Here is an 18,428-nt window from a genome sequence, read left to right as displayed (position 1 = left end):
TCACTAGGCACACAACACGTAATATAGTATCTTCCAGCATCATTGTTCAAGACTTGAATAAATAGGTCAGCACTTGTACATGCAGAAAGAAATGCTTTATGTTTCTTGCTGTTAGAAATTCTGTTTTGGAATAGTGTACTTTGCCTGCATTTGTATCAGCTGAAGCTTGAGATGCTCTTTACTCGCTCTGAAGGGAATGAATTTTCCTGTGTTATGTCACTTGTTAAAGAAATACTGTGAAGTGTTTTAATGAAGCATTTCAGTTGTGGAATGTGTTTTTCCCAGAATGGGCAGAAAAGACATTTCTTTGTAACTGAAAAACACTGTCTTGGCTAATGGGTAGGTAATTCACTATGGGGGATATTTTAAAAGAGGAAAAACTATTTAAACTGATTTATTTCTTTTAACACAGAAAGTAGTAGTGCTGGAACCTGGACACTGAATGTGTTGTGGAAGATGTGTGGTATTGATGTCCACATGGATCCAAACATTGGGAAAAGACTGAATGCTTTGGGCAACACCCTGACAACATTGACAGGAGAGGAAGATATTGACGACATTGCTGACCTCAACTCTGTGAACATAGCTGACCTTTCAGATGAGGATGAAGTTGACACCATGTCTCCCACTATACATGCAGTAAGTGAATCTACCAAAATAAGTGCTACTAATTGGAGAAAGTCTTCTGTCAAATGGAAAGGTCTTAATCTTGAGTCCAGCATGCAAGTCTTTATAGCTCATGCACGTCTTGTTGCAAATCAGAAACGTTTGTGTGTGTGTTTTCTAACTCCATATTTCAAAGGCAACAAATTGCAGATCATATTTCTACTGGTGTTGTGTAGAAATAACAATCTGGATTTAAAAACATGGAGGGGACATAGCACCTAACCTCAGGTACCTGAACTGTAAAAGCTGTGGCTTTCTTCTAGGTTTTCTTCACAGGAGAGTAAGTTACTAACGTGAAAAAAAAATTTAAAAACCTATTTCTACTCAATATGCTGCTGACCTTGCTTTTTGACTTTCTACAAAACCATTTTAACAGCTGTTCCTTAATGTCTCTAGCCTGCTGACAGAGGAAACATTATCCCAGCACACTAATGGTCCTGTTTGTTGTTCAGAAATCAGGTGGAGGCTCCTTGGGTGGAGATGCACGCAAGCTCACATTTGGGCAGCGGATTGTAAATCACCTGCTGGGTTTGAGCCCCCCAACCCACCGATACTCTGTTCCTGTAGAATATCTCTTGGGCTCAGCGAAGCGGGATTTGCTCCAGCCTAGCAGAGCACATATGAAAGCAGGCAGATCCTGCTCATGGGGACATGTATGTAGTAGTTACAGTGTGTCTAACTGAATGATGGGCTTTGGATCACTGGAAAAAATCCAATCAGCTGCCTGTTCACATGAATTGATTCTTTTGCATGCACTAATCCAAATCTGAAGGTGTGAAATTCACTTTGCCTGCTGTTCAGAATGTACTGATATCCAATTTTTCATGATGACATTAATGAAATGTTCATTTTGAACAGGAGATTGTTGATCACCGGCGGCAGGGAGCTTCCAGCATCCAAACTGGAGAACAGCGAGGAAGGAAATTTATGAAGCGTTTAGTTGATATCAGAGAGCTCAACGAGCAAGCAAAAGTCATTGATGACCTAAAGTAAGTGGGGTTTGCTTCATATTTGTATCGTACATCTTGTGCACTGTTAGGGTTAAGTGCAAATCATTGCTTTTATTTGAAAATAAAAGGATTCCAGAAGCAGAGGCTATATATGCAAGTACTCTCTCAAATATCTTGGGTTGTTCCATAACATGTTCCACATGACTCTGCATTTTAATGACTGATATATAATCCTCTTCCTATTGATTCAAAATCATGCTTTCATCTTGATTTATTATCGTGCTGATTACTTTAGCAAAATATATTACTTTGAAACTGTAATAAGTTTAGGAAGAAGAAAAATATTTAAATTGACTTTTTTTTGCATCTTGTACAAGATGTTTTTAAGATAAAACTTGAAAACTTTCTTATACTGTACTTGAGAAAACCCTTAAGAAAAACTTATTTGAGATTTCCTGAATTTCATCTTACATTATATGTGTTTTATTAATAGTATTTTGAAATGTGGTTTGTTGGGGTTATTTGGGCTTTTCCCCCCTTTTTCCCCAAGATAGACTTAATATAAATGGATCTGCCTGTGATGGGAATGCAGAGGTTGGTAGTTACGTGTTAAATAACAAAAAGGAATACACATTTTACTGTTTGTACTGAAAATGAAATTGCTGTCACCATTCAGAGGGATATTTTATCTGAAATTAGGAATTTAGGTTAAATGTTTGTTTTTGTACTTCTGCGGCTATATTTGGCACTGGTCATAAGTACTGGGACAAAAGAGAAAATGGGCTAATTCCCAGATAAAGCATTCCTACAACACAGATTTCTGAAGCTGTGGAAATAATATATGTAAGGTAACTCAGCCATGCTTTACCTCCAGGAAATTAGGTGCAAGTGAAGGGACCATAAACCAAGAAATTCAGCGCTATCAGCAGCTGGAGTCAGTGGCTGTGAACGACATCCGCAGGGACGTCCGCAAAAAGCTCCGGAGATCCAGCATGAGGGTGAGCAGGATTAGGCTGCTTTGAGTGTTTGTGTCCCAAAAACCCTTTTACTTTGCTGGCATCCCACGTACAGTAGCATTTTAGTTTGCCAGAGTTTTTCTTTGTGTTCTCAGTTGTTGCATTTCCATATTATTTCTGGTTTAGGCTGCCTCCTTGAAGGACAAGTGGGGTCTGAGCTACAAACCCAGCTACAGCCGATCGAAGAGCATTTCAGCATCAGGGAGGCCACCTCTGAAGAGAATGGACAGAACAAGGTGAGCCTCTGGGAATTTGGGATCTGTGGTAGCCACAGCAGCACATGGAACAGGAAAAAAGTTGGACTTTTTTCTCAAGAGTCCTTTTACTACACGCAGCAGTTGTTTGTGGTGGAACTGGATAGAAAGATGTAATTTTGCAAGGCAGGCATGTTCTAAAAAGCTTTTTTTCTCATTTTTCTGAAACCTCTGAGAAGATTTCACTTCTACAACAACTTGGGGTTTTCTATAGAATCCTATTTCCAAAACATATTAAAGAAATGTATATAAGAAAAATGGCATAGTGTAACAATCTTGTTTTCTACACCTGATTCGCAATTATCTGCCTTTTTAAAGGGCTGTTGTAATGAGAAGAAGAAAGGGAGATGCTTTTTTCTCTGTGAATAATTGTCCCATGTGGCAGATTACAAATGGCTTATTTTTCTGTAATTTCTGCATGTTGGCTCAGGATTGAAAAGCTTGCATAGAGAAATTGGCAGAGATAGAGTACTGGCCAAGCCCTGTGCAGCTTCCTTCTCTTTTCTCCCCCTCCTTCCTTTTCACGTACCCACGTGCTTCAATTATGATTTTATATGTTCTTCCCTTAAAAAAATAAGTTCAATGTGTAGTTAAATGTTTGTATGACCCTATAATCCTTGTTGTACCTTGAGTGGTACAACTCAAGAAGCTGTTTTGGTTCTGTTTTGCTTGCAGCTCTCGACTGGGAGACAGTGAAGACCTCCCAGATATCCGTGTGGATGCTGCATCCCCTGGGCCAAGAGTAACCTTCAACATACAAGATTCTGTAAGAATTACTTTATATGCCGTATAATTGTATTTCCTCTGCCATTTGGTCACCACTTCATGAGATAATTATATCCAGGCAAACCTGAATTGTGTCTGCTTTGCCTCAAATTGCAGATGTGGTTTTGGAAGATGGACTTATTTTGTTAGAAGACAGATATATTTTCATTTCTTGGCACAGAAATTGATTGACTCAGGAGAGAAAAATATTTTAAAATGGCTTGATTTATTTCTTAGGCTCTCAGAGTACTAATTTTCTTGGAATTTTTGTCAGAGGTGTGCAAAAAATCACCTAGGATTTTTTTGTGTTTGAATATATTTAGAGTTTTGGAAATGGGTATTAGTTGGCTGTAGCTGTACAGGTATGTCCTTCTCAGTGGTTGAAATGGATTGTTGAATTGGTTTGGGTTTTTTTTTTATCTTTTTTTTTTCTACATTTTCTCATGTTTAAAATGTTTATTTTGCATGGCAGAGATTATGAGATTATTGTAATTATTTTAATTTCTATATTTTTTTCATTTCTATTAAGTTGAATCAAACAGCTTTGGGGATTGCCCAACAATCCAGCTGTCCAGGGGAAGGGTGTTTTCAGGTATTTCTGAGCAGAAACAAGTATTCTTTGCCAGCGAACTAATTTATCTCATAAGGAGCTGCTTTTCAGTATTTCATCTCTTTTGCACTCAGCTAAACAGAATGTATATAGAGCTTGAAAATATTTAAATATGTCAACTAAGTAGAGGAACGTGGTATATTGTTGATGAACAACAATCAAAGTGCTTCTACACCCTTATGTAGACTTAAAACTTCTTCTGAAATGAATTATTGGCTTTTTTCTTGAAGACTGATCAAAGCTCATGTAAAGTGACCCAAGTCTAGCCTTGAAATGTGCTTTAGAGGATGATTTTAGTGTGTGCCTTCACCTGTTACATTGTGTTCCTATGTGGGGGCAGTGAACACTGGTACAAAATAATTACCAGGTGGGAGGACTTCTTCTCACACTCTTTCTGTTTAAATTCTTGTATTTAATGTGGAATAAGACATTTTCAAACAATAGCAAGTAGGGTATGTTCCAAAACTTAATATCCCGAGAACAAGGCAAATTTTTTAACTGCTTTCAAAATCATGTTTAGGGAAAATAGTATTTTTCTAAAAAAAAGAATTAATCACGCAAACTCAAAACAAATCAGGAAAGGCAAAACTAAGCAAGCAAACAAAAAAAAAAAAAACCAAACTGAAGAGAAAGCAATGTACTTTTTCTCCCTTCTAGCTCTCCTTATGCTCCCAGGAAATAAATTCCTATTTCTAAGAGAATGGTGGAAATAACACATGGGAATGTGCTTTGCATATTTAAGTATCTTCACGTTTAAAAGCTACCCTGCCTATCGTTGTTATGTAAAAGCCCAGTTAAGCTTAGGTTTTGTTGGCATAGCAAAAAACTATTAATCACTTAGAGGTATCAAATGTTGAATTTTTTTTTTAAAATGTGTTTTGCTGACATCATGCCAGTAGTTCAGCAGAGCTCTAATTTGAATTTGCAGACAACACTGTCAGCACTTACCCAGTGACACAGTCACATTACAGTGACACTGCATAGGAAGTGCTGGTGTTTAAGACTTGTAGATGCTTTTCACAGGCATTTTAAGAATTTAATGTTGGAAAATGACTTGTGGCATGATTTCTGGGAGAAGCAGGAGGCTCCTTTAGGCCGTTGGGTTCCGTGCTCGGGCTGGGATGCCCGGGGCAGTGCTGTACATTCTGTCTAGTGCCCTGCGTGCCCTCACTAATGCTTCCTGCAAGTCACGGGCACTTGGGCTGCCTTCTGTCCTTTTCTTTCAAAATAGTTCTTAAATTTAAATGAAATGTTTCCTTTCCTTCTAAATTGGTAAGAGCATGATGAGTCCTTGTCTACCAGGCTGAGCTCAATCACTAGGCAATGGCAAAGGTCTCCCCACCAAGCTGTCATTCCCTTTTTTTTCATAATCCCTCTTGCAATTCCTTTACCTGCTCTCTCCATGTTATGAGAAACTCACAAGTGAGAGTTTCTCATAGCAGGCCTGCTTCTTTATTTCCAGATCTATCTACTGCATTCTCTGTGGAAATCAAATCTGTGGAAATTTACTATCTTTTTGTCTTTTCACAATCAGTTTCCAGAGGAGACAGAAATGGACCTTTTGTCCGTAACTATTGATGGTCCCTCCCATTACTCATCTACTAGTGAAGGCTCATGCTCGGTATTTGGTTCACCCAAAACTCCAGCTGTCTTCTCACCCGGCATTCCCTTCCAGCCTGAAGAAGGACGCCGGGATGACAGCTTATCCTCCAGCAGTGAGGACTCAGAGAAGGAGGATGACCATGAAAAGGAGAGGACCTATTTTTATAGGAAACCACCGTAAGTAACTGTCCTGAGGAACAACACAGAAATGAAGAAGATACCTGAATATATTTTCAGTACTCTCACACTTGAAATATTGAATTTAAAGCTACAAATTTGGTTGCTGATGAAGTACTGAATACTCTCAGGTGTGTATGTGGAAGGCAGGTGAGGTTGTGTTCACCAGAGGTGACTGTGTGGGAAGTAGGGATCCTGATTGGAAAAGGAGGTAACTGTTACAAATTTCAGGTCTTGGAACAGAATAAGAAAACTCGGAAAGTGAGGTTTTTAAGGCACAGAAGAGGGTGTAGTTCCACAAACTGGATGTGAAAATGTGGATACTTAAAAATATGAAATCTATTGTGTATATATATTTTTGTTCCTTTTTTGATTGAGAATCTTAGGAAAGCTTCAGTTTTTGTACTGCTATTGCTGCATATCAGATAAGGCCTTTTCCCAAAATGTTTTTATAAGACCCTACAGTGTGGACATAGTTTGGGAATGCCTTGTAGCCCCTGCTGAGGTAAATATCCTGCTGATTGCTCCCCCCCACCTGTGCCTGTGCAGGAGCACCTCTCGCAAGAAAGCCACGGGCTTTGCTGCTGTGCACCAGCTGTTCACCGAGCGCTGGCCAACAACGCCCACCAACAGGAGTGTCACTGGCACCACCACGGAGAGAAACATTGACTTTGAGCTTGATATCAGGGTTGAAATTGATTGTGGGAAGTGTGTGCTGCATCCCACGATGCTCCAGCAAGAGCACGACGACATCAGTTTGCGAAGGTAAGAAATGCGTGCATTAGTTTATTACCAGCACTTTTTTTGTGGTAATTATAACTGCTTAATAACAGCACCATAAGTTGCAATTGTTCTGGCACAGGAAATTACTTTAATAACATGAGTGTATTCATTTCAGGAGCTATGATCGGAGTTCCAGGAGTTTGGATCAAGAGTCTCCTTCAAAAAAGAAGAAATTTCAAACTAATTATGCATCTACTACTCACTTACTTGCTGGCAAGAAAGTACCATCATCTCTACAGACAAAATCCAGTGATGTGGAAACAACAGTATTTTATATTCCTGGGGTGGATGTAAAGGTAAAATGAAGGGATAACTCAGCAGGGAGGCAGTGACAATATTTTCTTTCCAACACAGTCAAACTGTACACTCCCTTGGTTTTCTAATAATTGTTTCCATATCCTAGCATGAATGGGTCTCAACAAAAATGTCCTTGTATTTTGTGATTTGAAATCGTAATGGAGTAAGAACAGGGAAAAATCTGTCACCACTGAACAAAAACTCGATGTAATTATTGAGACAATGTCATAAATCAAATGCTCCTCACTTGATACAGCTTGGTTTTTCTAGTCTTTCAGTGTAGAAGGACTATGTGTGTCCATGTCCAGTATTCCATGCTGTATTCAGGGATAACAGTTATACCTCAGGTCCTGCCTGTTGCTTTTAGTCAAAATCAGGAATGACTAAACATTCTCTACAACTTTTTATGTTCTGTGTTCTCAGTAGTAGTCTACTGTGCACATGGAGGAGGTGTGAACTCCTTGGGTTCAAGAGGTATTTTGAATTTTTATGCCAGTTTCTGTAAGCCTGTGTTCAGTAGTGGAACAGTTCCACCACACATTGAGACAGAAAGGAGGCTGTGTGCATAGGAGGCACAGGATGCATGTGATGTAACAGAGAGAGAAACAAGCTTTAGTGTTCTTAAATAATTTCCTCTGTTTCTCTGTATTTTGTTGAATTTTTTAGTAATTTATTAATTTATCTATTTTTTGTACTAAGTTTTCAGTTCTTTTTGTGTATAGGATGTAAATTGGAATGTAATGTATCTTACAATGATATTTCTGTAAAGAATGAAAAGAAATAAATTTTGCAGGGAAGAAGTGATACCAAATGGCTGTACAGAAATTGAGTTCTTCATGTGGAGTAACTTGATCTTGCTTTGCTTTCCAGCTGCACTACAACTCCAAGACTCTAAAGACTGAATCGCCAAACACTTCTCGAGGATCCTCTTTGCCACGCACCCTTTCCAAAGAGTCCAAGCTGTATGGTATGAAAGATACTGCCACATCTCCTCCTCTCTCTAGCACTATCCACAGCAAGACTAACACCTTACTTCCTCCCCAACCCCCACCCATCCCATCAGGTACTTATAGACAAACTTTCTGAACCTTTCATGGATATATTTTCCCTTGGTGTAATCTACTGCCTTTAGATGTGGCTGCACCTTACCTGGATCACTATGATTATCTAGGCTTGATTTGGCTGCATAAACCTGACCCCAGAAGCAAGAATGCAGTTCATAAAGCTTCATTTTCAGATGTTGTTTGCCAAACCAATGTCAGGAATTTTTGTCATAGTCACTGTATCCCAGTGTTGGGCTGTCACTGCCTTCTCCCAGTTTTCATTTAACAAAAGAATGTTGGAAAGCAGTGTAGATACCTGTAAATATCTCACCCATTGAAGGCCTTTAAATAGCCATGATTTGCAGTAAGATGAGTTCTAATACAAGCTTTGTTGTTTCTCCAATGATCCATGTTTTCAAGCAGAAGGCTGTTGTTACATCATGTTGGATCCAGAGGCATGTAGATTGCATCTCCAATTTCTGAGACATTCACTCTTTTCCCCTCTGGCATTTAAATACTTCTTTAAACACAAAGCTGAAAGTTTTATCAGAAGTTTTATCAGAACTTGATCACCAAGCAAAATGAGTAACTGGGTGTTGTGCTTGTGGGCTTTGCCTTATAAAATCACCAGAGATGCTGGGAGAGAAGAGTGAAATGGTGGGGGTACCTTCCTCAATCAATTTCCATGCTGTTGAATCATTAGCTCTTACTCCTTTAGGTGGCCATCCTTTTTATGATTACTAGATACTATGTAGTGGTTTATGCTACTTCTCTTCACTTTTGTTCTCTATCTTCTTTCTAATCTTTGCCTTTGAATTCTTACCACATGATGTCCAGGTACTGAGTCTTGCTGCTTAAATGTCTGTAAGCTCTGCAATTGGTGTGGAAATTGCACTTGTACAATAATATATATGCCCCCCCCCTCCCCAGGCTAGAGATTAGCTTGTAATTATTTTATTTCTTTATGCATTTTATTTCTATAAGTATTTATTAGTACTAAATGGTTTTGAAACACATCTATTGTTTTTTATACTACTTATTTGTAATAGTACTTTTCCTCTAGAATGGAGACCAACTTGTTGTATTGTCTTTGGTTTCCAGTAAAAGTAAGATAGGACAATGTAGTCAGAGACATGAGGCAGAATAGTTTGCACAGAATGAAAAATCAGTGTTTTCTTTTCTTTTTTTTTAGCAAGTGAAAGGATTTTTAATCTGTTTTAGTAGTTAATTTTTATATTTGTCTTGGAGAATTTGAAATCTGTCTCCATTGATGTATATTTATTCTAATAGCTATATTGCATAGAGACAGTAAGTGAGCTGGTACTAATATCTTCTCTGCATATTAATATTTTGATGACCATGGATTCAAGATTCCTCTTCCACAAATTTACAAGACAGTAACCGTTTTATTAGTTTATACTCTGGCTAGTTTAAAGCTTTCAAAAATTATGGTTTAGAATATATAGTCATTCTTTGCATAAATACAGTAGGACTTGCCATTTGCAGGTTTTGGGGTTTTTTTGTGTATTTTCTCTATTTAAACTGATATTCTTTCCAGACTTGTGCTTTTATTTTTCCTAATACCACTTTCATTTCTGGTCAGCTGTGGTTACTTCGCACTGGGTATTTGGAGAAGAACTGTCTGTGTTTACTTTCAGTACTATTTAATAAAAAGTGAGACCTTGACAATGACAAGAGAGTGCTTGGTTGAGAACATGAGCAGCGATGGAATTACTACAATTAAACCTTACAGACTAATGGTTATTTTTGCAAAGTGAAAACTTAATTACTTCATTTCTTCTAGCAGATGTGATCTAGATCTCTTCAGATGATAGAGAAAATAAAAGGACACAACTTGATAAGTTATGAAGTGTCTTCTAATGTTTATCAGTTACTGCTCAGTGGTCTTACCTTAGGCAAATGTATCTTCTCGATGTTGCAGCCAAAGGGAAAGGAAGTGGTGGAGTGAAAACTGCTAAACTCTACGCATGGGTTGCGCTCCAGTCACTGCCAGAGGAGATGGTGATCAGCCCCTGCCTCCTGGACTTCCTGGAGAAAGCCCTTGAAACCATTCCCATCACACCCATTGAAAGGAATTACACAGGTCAGTTGCACAGTTGTGTTCTGGCCCTCTGTGCTTTTTTGGTATTGAGCTGCTTTTCCCTTCAAATTCCACTTTCTAATGAGTTCTTGTACTTGTTAAAAGCTGTTAGTTCCCAGGATGAAGACATGGGACAGTTTGATATACAAGATCCCTTGGAAGAGTCCACAACATCCTTGGTGTCATCCTCAACATCAGCATATTCCTCCTTCCCTGTAGATGTGGTGGTTTATGTACGAGTCCAGGTGAGGTTTTAACTCAACATTCAGGCTAGTCATCTGCTTTAATCACTGTCTTTAAACAATCCATCCTTTTAAGTCTGATTTTTAAAGATAAGAATTTTTTTCAAGAATTTTTAAAGAATAAAAAGTCAAGTGTCCCTCTGAATGCATTATTTTCTTTCTGCCTGCCAGCCCTCTCAAATCAAGTTCAGCTGCTTGCCAGTATCCAGAGTTGAATGTATGCTGAAGTTGCCTTCCCTGGATCTTGTTTTCTCTTCCAACCGAGGAGAACTGGAAACATTAGGCACAACATACCCATCAGAAAGTGTGTCCATTGGTGGCAGTACTCCACAGAGTGGCTCAAAGAATTCAGCTGGTAAATCTGGAGCACCAGGTAATATGTGTGTAAATGTTGATTCTGATTCAGAATATTTAAGCTATATTGCTGATAGAGGGGATAATTTGAAACGTATTTGATCTGTTTAATACTGCTGTTAACATTAAGTATTTCATCTTTGAAAATGCTTTAAAAATCTGATTTTTGCCCCATAAAAATGACTGCAGGTTCATCACCTGGTCTTGGCAGCCCTCTGGGCAGGACAAGGCACAGCAGCAGTCAGTCAGATCTGACAACTTCCAGCAGCAGCTCTTCAGGCCTGAGCTTCACTGCCTGCATGTCTGACTTCTCCCTCTATGTGTTCCATCCCTACGGAGCTGGAAAACAAAAATCAGCTGTTACTGTGCTAACCCCTGGATCGGGAGCCTTGGGTACGGAACAAGGTTTTGTTTGCTTTTATGAACATGATTCAAGTATGGCATGGGTTTTTGAACTGCAGATTTGAAAGGATTACAGAAGAAGAAAATGTTTCCTTCCTGCTTCTAGGGAACGTGGATGAGGAGCCAACTTCGGTCACTGGCCGGAAGGACTCCCTGAGCATCAACCTGGAGTTTGTGAAAGTCAGCCTGTCACGGATCAGGCGATCGGGAGGCTCCTCCTTTTTTGAGAGTCAGTCTGCAAGCAAAGCTACCAGCAAGATAGACACCACATTGATCAACATATCTGGTAAATGCTGCTTTCATTTTAATCCCAGCTAATTAGAGAACTGCTGTTCCAGTGATGGACTTTACCCTTGGCAGCTTTTTTTTTTTTTGTAAGATCTGTGTACTTATTTTCTGCTCCTGCACATGGGATCCTGACTTACTGGGAAAACAACAGGATGGTTGTGATTAATCTGCCACTGAAATCCTCCCATGAGGAGTCTGAGGCACATGCAACATAAGCAGGACTCAACATAATCTGTATTCTTGGCTTCTACTGTGTGTTTATGAAATGCATTTGTATCTAATGTTTGGACTTGGAGAAATGGCAACACTTCAGGAAAACTATTTTTTCATGACAGCACAGACAATACTATTAGGTGAAGGAGAATATGACTTGGTTACCAAAACCTTTTATTCCTGAGAATTTACAACTGTGTGCATGTGCTTTTTCAGCTGTGTGTGACATAGGATCTGCTTCTTTCAAATACGACATGCGCCGCCTCAGTGAGATCCTGGCCTTTCCCAGGGCTTGGTACAGGAGAAGCATTGCTAGAAGGCTCTTCCTGGGTGATCAGACAATAAATCTGCCAGGTAGGAGACTGCTGCTCATCACAAAAAGACTTGTTGCACAAATAGTTACAGTAGGAGTTTTATAAGCATGTATTACTTGTGTCATATTATATCATTGAATAGATGTAAAAGTATTATGATTTACTCCATATGCAGTCACTCAGATGTTCTGTAGGAAATCCTAGACAGAAGAAGTGAAAAAATAATAATTTCAAGAGCATATTCCAAGGCCAGGTTGGATGGGGCCCTGAGCAGCCCAGTGTAATAAATGGCATCCCTGCCCATTGCAGGGTTGGAAGCAGATGATATTTAAGGTCCCCTCCCAAACCATTCTATAGTTCTATGACACATTAAAAAAAAACCAGTAGAAAGCTTTTAGTTACATTAAATTAAATGCATTTATTTCTTAATACTTCTTAGTATATGTGAGGATATGGTTAGACACAAATGAAATAGTTTTTCTGTATTTCCTGTGCTGCTTTTTCTCCAGTAGCATCAGGCCCTGGCACACCAGATTCAATTGAAGGAGTGAGCCAGCACCTTTCTCCTGAATCCTCAAGGAAGGCATACTGTAGGACATGGGAGCAGCCCTGCCAGTCTGCTTCCTTCACTCACATGGCACAGTCCCCCAATGTTTTCAGTGAGCACAGTGCCAGCAGCAGTATGTCACCTGGGGCAGCATCTCACAGCCTCAAGTCTCCAGCTGTCACAAGATCCAGGAGCGTGTCTGACTCCTCAGTGCCTCAGAGAGGTGAGTAGATAATGGCTTGTATATTTTAAGTATTTGCATCAGCTGTATGAAAGAAGTATGTCATTACCACTTTGAAAATATTCTTTTCCACAGTGCCTGGCACTGGAGAGTCAATGACTTAGAGAAGGAAAAATACCTAAAATAGGATGAATAAAATTTCCCTATCTGTGAGTCAATTTCTGTGACAGCTAAAGCAATGCATATTGCAAATCCTCTAGTTCTCACTTATCTTCTCTCATGGTTTTGTGTTCTTTATGAATATGGTGCTTGTCAGTCCTTTTGTAATATTCAAAATGGATGTATTCTGCCAGTTTTTCCTAGCATGTGGAATAATTTACCTTTTTGTCTATTTTTTTTTCTGTTTAGATACTCTCTCAAAAACATCAGCTCCATTTAATAAGTCAAATAAAGCTGGCAGCCAGCAAGGAACGCCGTGGGAAACACTGGTTGTGTTTGCTATGAACCTAAAACAATTAAATGTTCAAATGAATATGAGCAATGTAATGGGCAATACTACGTAAGTACAAAATATGATTAAGCATGTTTTAACATGGTGGTGTTTTGGGGGCAAAAACCCAATCTTTTCCCCACAGACTGTTAACAGCCTCTTGCCCTTTAGCTTTAAAATCCTACCCTTTTCAGTTTTGAACTGAGAATCCTCTCATGAATACTGTAGTTGCTTAATCCTGAAGTCACATATGCCTAAACCACCTTATTTGCTGCTTTCCAGTAGATGATATTCAGTTTCTCTTCTGGCAGCCTGGAAAGTTGTCTATTTTGACCTCTGTTCTAGGTGGACCACCAGTGGTTTGAAAAGTCAGGGCCGTCTGTCTGTGGGCAGTAGCAGAGATCGGGAAATCAGCATGTCTGTGGGCTTGGGAAGATCCCAGCTGGACTCCAGAGGGGGAGTTGTTGGAGGTACCATAGATGTTAACACCCTGGAGATGGTGGGTAAGTTGGAAAGCCTCCTGCTGTTAGCATGTGCTCCAGTCAGTAAAGGTGATTTCACTGGAAAAACTGATTTTCATCTCTTTAATTCTGTATTTCTCTATTGCTTTGGTTCTATTTCAGCTCATATTTCTGAACACCCAAACCAACAGCCCAATCATAAAATTGAAATTACTATGGGTTCTACTGAAGCACGTGTTGATTACATGGGATCCAGTATCCTAATGGGAATCTTCAGTAATGCTGATCTTAAACTGCAGGATGAATGGAAAATTAATCTGTATAATAATCTGGATTCGAGCATGACCGATAAAAGGTAATAATATTTCTTGTGGTTAAAATGTATGATGTTTGATAATGTGAAATGTCTTCTGTCCAATACTGCTAACCAGAAATATAAGTGTCTGCTAAAATGCAAAGGGTTCATTGTATGGCTTTGGTTGGTGGTTTTGTTTTTTTTTTAATTGTCAGTAGGGAATATATGAACTGCTAATTTTCTTGCTATTTTTAATACCTAGTGAGATATTTGTCCATGGGGACTTGAAATGGGATATCTTCCAAGTAATGATTTCAAGGTCAACTACACCAGACCTGATAAAAATAGGAATGAAACTCCAGGAGTTCTTCACTCAGCAGTTTGATACAAGCAAGCGAGCTCTGTCCACGTGGGGACCTGTTCCTTATCTCCCCCCCAAGACAGTGGCAAACAACTTAGAGAGAACCTCACATGAGCAATGTAAGTGCTACCAAAAAATATGATGATTCCCAATTAAAATGTGTTCATTGCAAAAATTACCTGGGAGACAGTGTCAGTGAAACAGATAAGAAAAAAATCGCTCATAACTCCAGTTTTTACTAAAAATATAAATATGCCAGCAGTTTTTTCTGTATCTTGCCTGAGGTTTGTTGTCTACCTTTGCTCTGCAGTGTTGGATGCAGCCCACCATCGGCACTGGCCAGGCGTTCTGAAGGTGGTATCTGGGTGCCACATATCCCTGTTCCAGATGCCACTGCCAGAAGATGGGATGCAGTTTGGAGGATCCATGAGCCTGCATGGCAACCATATGACCCTGGCTTGTTTTCATGGACCTAATTTCCGCTCAAAATCATGGGCCTTATTTCACCTGGAAGAACCCAATATTGCATTTTGGACAGAAGCCCAGAAAGTTTTGGAAGATGGTAATTTAGGCTGTTTACTCATTCCTCTATATTTCTTTAAATGAGTTTTTAATAATGTATTATTACATAAGAGTAAATCAAAGAAAAATTTCTTTTCTTTGTCTGAATTGAGAATATTTCCAAAAAATATACCACTTATGTAAAGATAATCTGTTCCCCCCACATCTTTACCACAATTTGCTTTATCTGTGGAATAAAGTACATTTTCAAATGTACTGGATATGTCTCTGATAATGAGCCTACTGGGTGGATTGCCTGGCTTTTTTACTGTATGTATTTGCGTAGTCCTTTCTAGCTGTATGATGAATTTTGATCACCTTATTGCTTGTATTTGTCTTAATATTGTCAAGTTTTATTGTCTGTAGCTACTGTGGATTTAATTTATCTGTTTTCAAGCTTTATACCAGGTTTTATTCCACTGGCACACTAATTATTCCTTTTAGGAGGAATGTAGGAGAATAGGGGAAATTCTGCTACCCTCACTAAGCTGCTTCTACTTTTTCTTTTTTCCTCTCCCACCCCACACTGCCCACACCTTCAATGCAGGTACCAGTGAACACTCCACGTACATTGTTCAAACCCTGGACTTCCATTTGGGCCACAACACCATGGTCACCAAGCCCTGTGGGGCCCTGGAAAGCCCCATGGCCACCATCACGAAGATCACGCGGCGCCGCCACGAAAATCCCCCCCACGGAGTTGCCAGTGTGAAGGAGTGGTTCAATTATGTGACTGCCACAAGGAATGAAGGTTAGAATCAGGTTCATGCAGTCTGGGGATTGATCTGCTTGCAGATGGAGCTGTTGAAAAGCTGCTACATCTCAAGTGTATAAGTAACAAATTGGATTGACCTTTTCTAGACACGCTTTTGGGAGCAGAATAAAAGATAAAATCTTCTCAATAATCACATAGCAGCAGTTGTACAAATGAATTTTCTTACCTTTTTTGCCTTGTCATGATTTAACATCTCCCATTGTTCCTGTAGAGTTGAACCTGCTACGGAATGTTGATGCCAACAACCCAGAGAGCAGCACAACAGTGAAAAGCTCAAGCTTGTTAAGTGGCTTCAGGGGTGGCTCCAGTTACAACCATGAAACTGAAACCATCTTTGCATTGCCAAGGATGCAGCTGGATTTTAAATCTATTCATGTTCAGGAGCCCCAAGAGCCTTCATTACAAGGTGCAGTAAAACATAATGTGGTTTTCCTTGGTGAAAAACTGTTTCTCGCAAGTTAGGAGTTAAAGGCAAAGGTAGTGTGCTGATAAGGGGATTTAATATGAGAATTGCTGCAGATCTGCAAGAAATGACAACATTTTGTAGTAAAATGTAGAGGGAATTATTTTGAGAGTGTGAAGATCTAGTGCAGAGACTGGTTGCTGTAGAAAAAAACTAAGAAATTAAAATGAACATTTCAGCTACATTGGCTGTTTTCATAGGCTTGGTTTCTTTATATTTATTAAAATATTAACTGTGGTTCTTCCTCTCAAGAGTTGCTGGTTCAATGAAAAACATTTTTTTCAAATGATTTGCATTCAAATCCTATGTACTTTTAGATTTACTGTATGTATTTGTAAGTGTATTGATGCTATTTTTATCTGGTTGTAGATACAAGTGTTAAACCAAAGGTGGAATGCAGTGTGGTAACTGAATTTACAGACCACATCTGTGTGACCATGGATGCTGAATTGATCATGTTTCTGCATGACTTGGTGTCTGCTTATCTAAAAGAAAAAGAAAAAGGTGAGTTGTTCATGAAGTAGCACTTGTCTGGCAATCTGCAGTTGTAAGATTATTTGACAGTAAATACTCTTAAGTCATAATCATGCTCCCATTTTGATACCTGGTGTTTAACTTTCTCTTCATAAGATGGTATAGGCAGATGAAAACTTTTAGAAAGCTTTGTTCTTGTTATTGCAGTCCTTTCATCGGTGGAGTCCTTTCAAGACCTGCCTTTTTCTGATTTCAGAAGGAATTACTTTTCTACCTTTCTAATGTTCATTTGCAGCATTCAGATTTGGCATATTCATTCTTAAGCAATATGTAGTCTTCTGCAGAAAATCTGGAAACATGAGGTGGTTTTCTTCTTGTTGAGGCTTGTGCTTTTGTTTTATTTAAACTGTGTACAAAAAGAATCCAAGGGAGCTGCTTGTGGCTGACTGGTGGTTTTCCTCTCTCCCCTTGGCAGCAATTTTTCCTCCTCGCATTCTGGCTGCTCGTCCAGGGCAGAAGAACTCTGTTGGTGTCCTTGAGGACAGTTCCACTGACAAAGAGGCAGAGGAAAGCATTTCCTACACTACAGTTGACTGGAGGGAGTTTATGTGCAATACTTGGCATTTGGAACCCACGCTCAGGTAAGAAACACCTTTAGTAGCTGCAGTCTCTTTGGCTGTGCATTAACTTCTGGGTTAGAAGAAGTTGGAGAGGTTGGAGGCCCTTCCGAATTAGGTTACAGTAAACTTAAATTCATTAATTTCAGTCAGATTTTTCACCTCCTTAAAGATCTTCTTCCTTTGAGAAAATGTTCCATTGATCATCTTGAGCTTATCTGTCTAAATCAAGTTTGAAACAATGCCTATTAGATTTAAGTTAGTCATGAGTAACACTGGGGAAAAGAGATGTTTTTGTATATACAAATGCCTGTTGGCTGTATTTATATATTTGAGACTGAGTCTTCTATTTATTGCTTTTTTTAGATTAATATCCTGGACTGGGAGAAAAATCGATCCTGTTGGTGTTGACTACATCCTCCAAAAGTTGGGCTTTCACCATGCAAGGACTACTATCCCTAAGTGGCTGCAGCGTGGTGTCATGGATCCTTTGGACAAAGTTTTGTCAGTTCTAATAAAGAAACTTGGTACTGCACTACAGGATGAAAAGGAAAAGAAAGGAAAAGACAAAGAAGAGTATTAAAAGTACAATGTGACAACCCTAACTCCATTTGATTTTATCAAAGTGTTTTATTATATTTTAAGAACTTAAATATGGTTTAAAGAGAAACCTAACAGCTTTTTGCTACTCTATTTAAAACTTACATTGTGAGTAACTGTTTACTGTGGTACTTGATACCATTCTGTATTTGTAGTTATTGCATGATGATGATGATGATGATGACCAATGTATATTCTGTGAAGGAATAGCTGGAACACTGTAAATCTGCTCCTCAGCCTCCATTTTATGATGTGCAATATGATCCTGCATCTTTACAATACTTGCAGATTAACTGTGAATTTTCTTAAAATTTTACTTGCCATAACACCAACCCCTTGTTGATGTGACCAGTAATTGATTTGTCAATGTAGACTGGTGTAAATTATATATATATATAACTTATGAAACTGTGATTGCCTTAGTGCTAAAAATCATGAAGTTTATTACACTTGTAATAAAATTTAACTACTGTACAGGACCTTTTTTGCATTGATCAAGGAAGATGAGCAACAAGAAGAGTGTTTT

The 18,428-nt window shown here is 38.9% G+C and overlaps 1 protein-coding gene across 10 annotated transcripts in view; it reads left to right on the top strand.

The window, feature by feature from the left end:
• The window catches only part of KIAA1109 (KIAA1109 ortholog), an 87,024-nt gene extending 68,643 nt beyond the window's left edge, over nucleotides 1-18,381 (top strand). For 3 of the 10 annotated variants that reach the window (XM_039722516.1, XM_039722526.1, XM_039722497.1), the window contains 28 exons: nucleotides 413-639; nucleotides 1,119-1,319; nucleotides 1,525-1,655; nucleotides 2,491-2,614; nucleotides 2,759-2,868; nucleotides 3,562-3,652; nucleotides 4,181-4,243; nucleotides 5,796-6,040; nucleotides 6,590-6,805; nucleotides 6,939-7,119; nucleotides 7,991-8,183; nucleotides 10,106-10,267; nucleotides 10,370-10,509; nucleotides 10,678-10,879; nucleotides 11,050-11,253; nucleotides 11,369-11,548; nucleotides 11,980-12,117; nucleotides 12,587-12,847; nucleotides 13,214-13,364; nucleotides 13,641-13,798; nucleotides 13,919-14,111; nucleotides 14,314-14,531; nucleotides 14,723-14,974; nucleotides 15,521-15,724; nucleotides 15,960-16,154; nucleotides 16,581-16,715; nucleotides 17,161-17,326; nucleotides 17,669-18,381. In XM_039722516.1, the coding sequence (XP_039578450.1) occupies nucleotides 413-639; nucleotides 1,119-1,319; nucleotides 1,525-1,655; nucleotides 2,491-2,614; nucleotides 2,759-2,868; nucleotides 3,562-3,652; nucleotides 4,181-4,243; nucleotides 5,796-6,040; nucleotides 6,590-6,805; nucleotides 6,939-7,119; nucleotides 7,991-8,183; nucleotides 10,106-10,267; nucleotides 10,370-10,509; nucleotides 10,678-10,879; nucleotides 11,050-11,253; nucleotides 11,369-11,548; nucleotides 11,980-12,117; nucleotides 12,587-12,847; nucleotides 13,214-13,364; nucleotides 13,641-13,798; nucleotides 13,919-14,111; nucleotides 14,314-14,531; nucleotides 14,723-14,974; nucleotides 15,521-15,724; nucleotides 15,960-16,154; nucleotides 16,581-16,715; nucleotides 17,161-17,326; nucleotides 17,669-17,885 (4,958 nt within the window). In that variant the 3' untranslated portion in view covers nucleotides 17,886-18,381. The remainder of the gene's footprint in view (nucleotides 1-412; nucleotides 640-1,118; nucleotides 1,320-1,524; nucleotides 1,656-2,490; nucleotides 2,615-2,758; nucleotides 2,869-3,561; nucleotides 3,653-4,180; nucleotides 4,244-5,795; nucleotides 6,041-6,589; nucleotides 6,806-6,938; nucleotides 7,120-7,990; nucleotides 8,184-10,105; nucleotides 10,268-10,369; nucleotides 10,510-10,677; nucleotides 10,880-11,049; nucleotides 11,254-11,368; nucleotides 11,549-11,979; nucleotides 12,118-12,586; nucleotides 12,848-13,213; nucleotides 13,365-13,640; nucleotides 13,799-13,918; nucleotides 14,112-14,313; nucleotides 14,532-14,722; nucleotides 14,975-15,520; nucleotides 15,725-15,959; nucleotides 16,155-16,580; nucleotides 16,716-17,160; nucleotides 17,327-17,668) is intronic. The other 7 variants (XM_039722554.1, XM_039722545.1, XM_039722507.1 and 4 more) reach the window with 7 other exon arrangements.
• Nucleotides 18,382-18,428: the final 47 nt, after the last annotated feature.

The sequence above is a fragment of the Passer montanus genome, unplaced genomic scaffold (assembly GCF_014805655.1).
Source record: "Passer montanus isolate IOZ18808 unplaced genomic scaffold, ASM1480565v1 scaffold108, whole genome shotgun sequence".
Taxonomy (NCBI): domain Eukaryota; kingdom Metazoa; phylum Chordata; class Aves; order Passeriformes; family Passeridae; genus Passer; species Passer montanus.
Note: the sequence above shows the minus strand (reverse complement) of the source record. Positions and strands in the feature narration are given on the sequence as shown.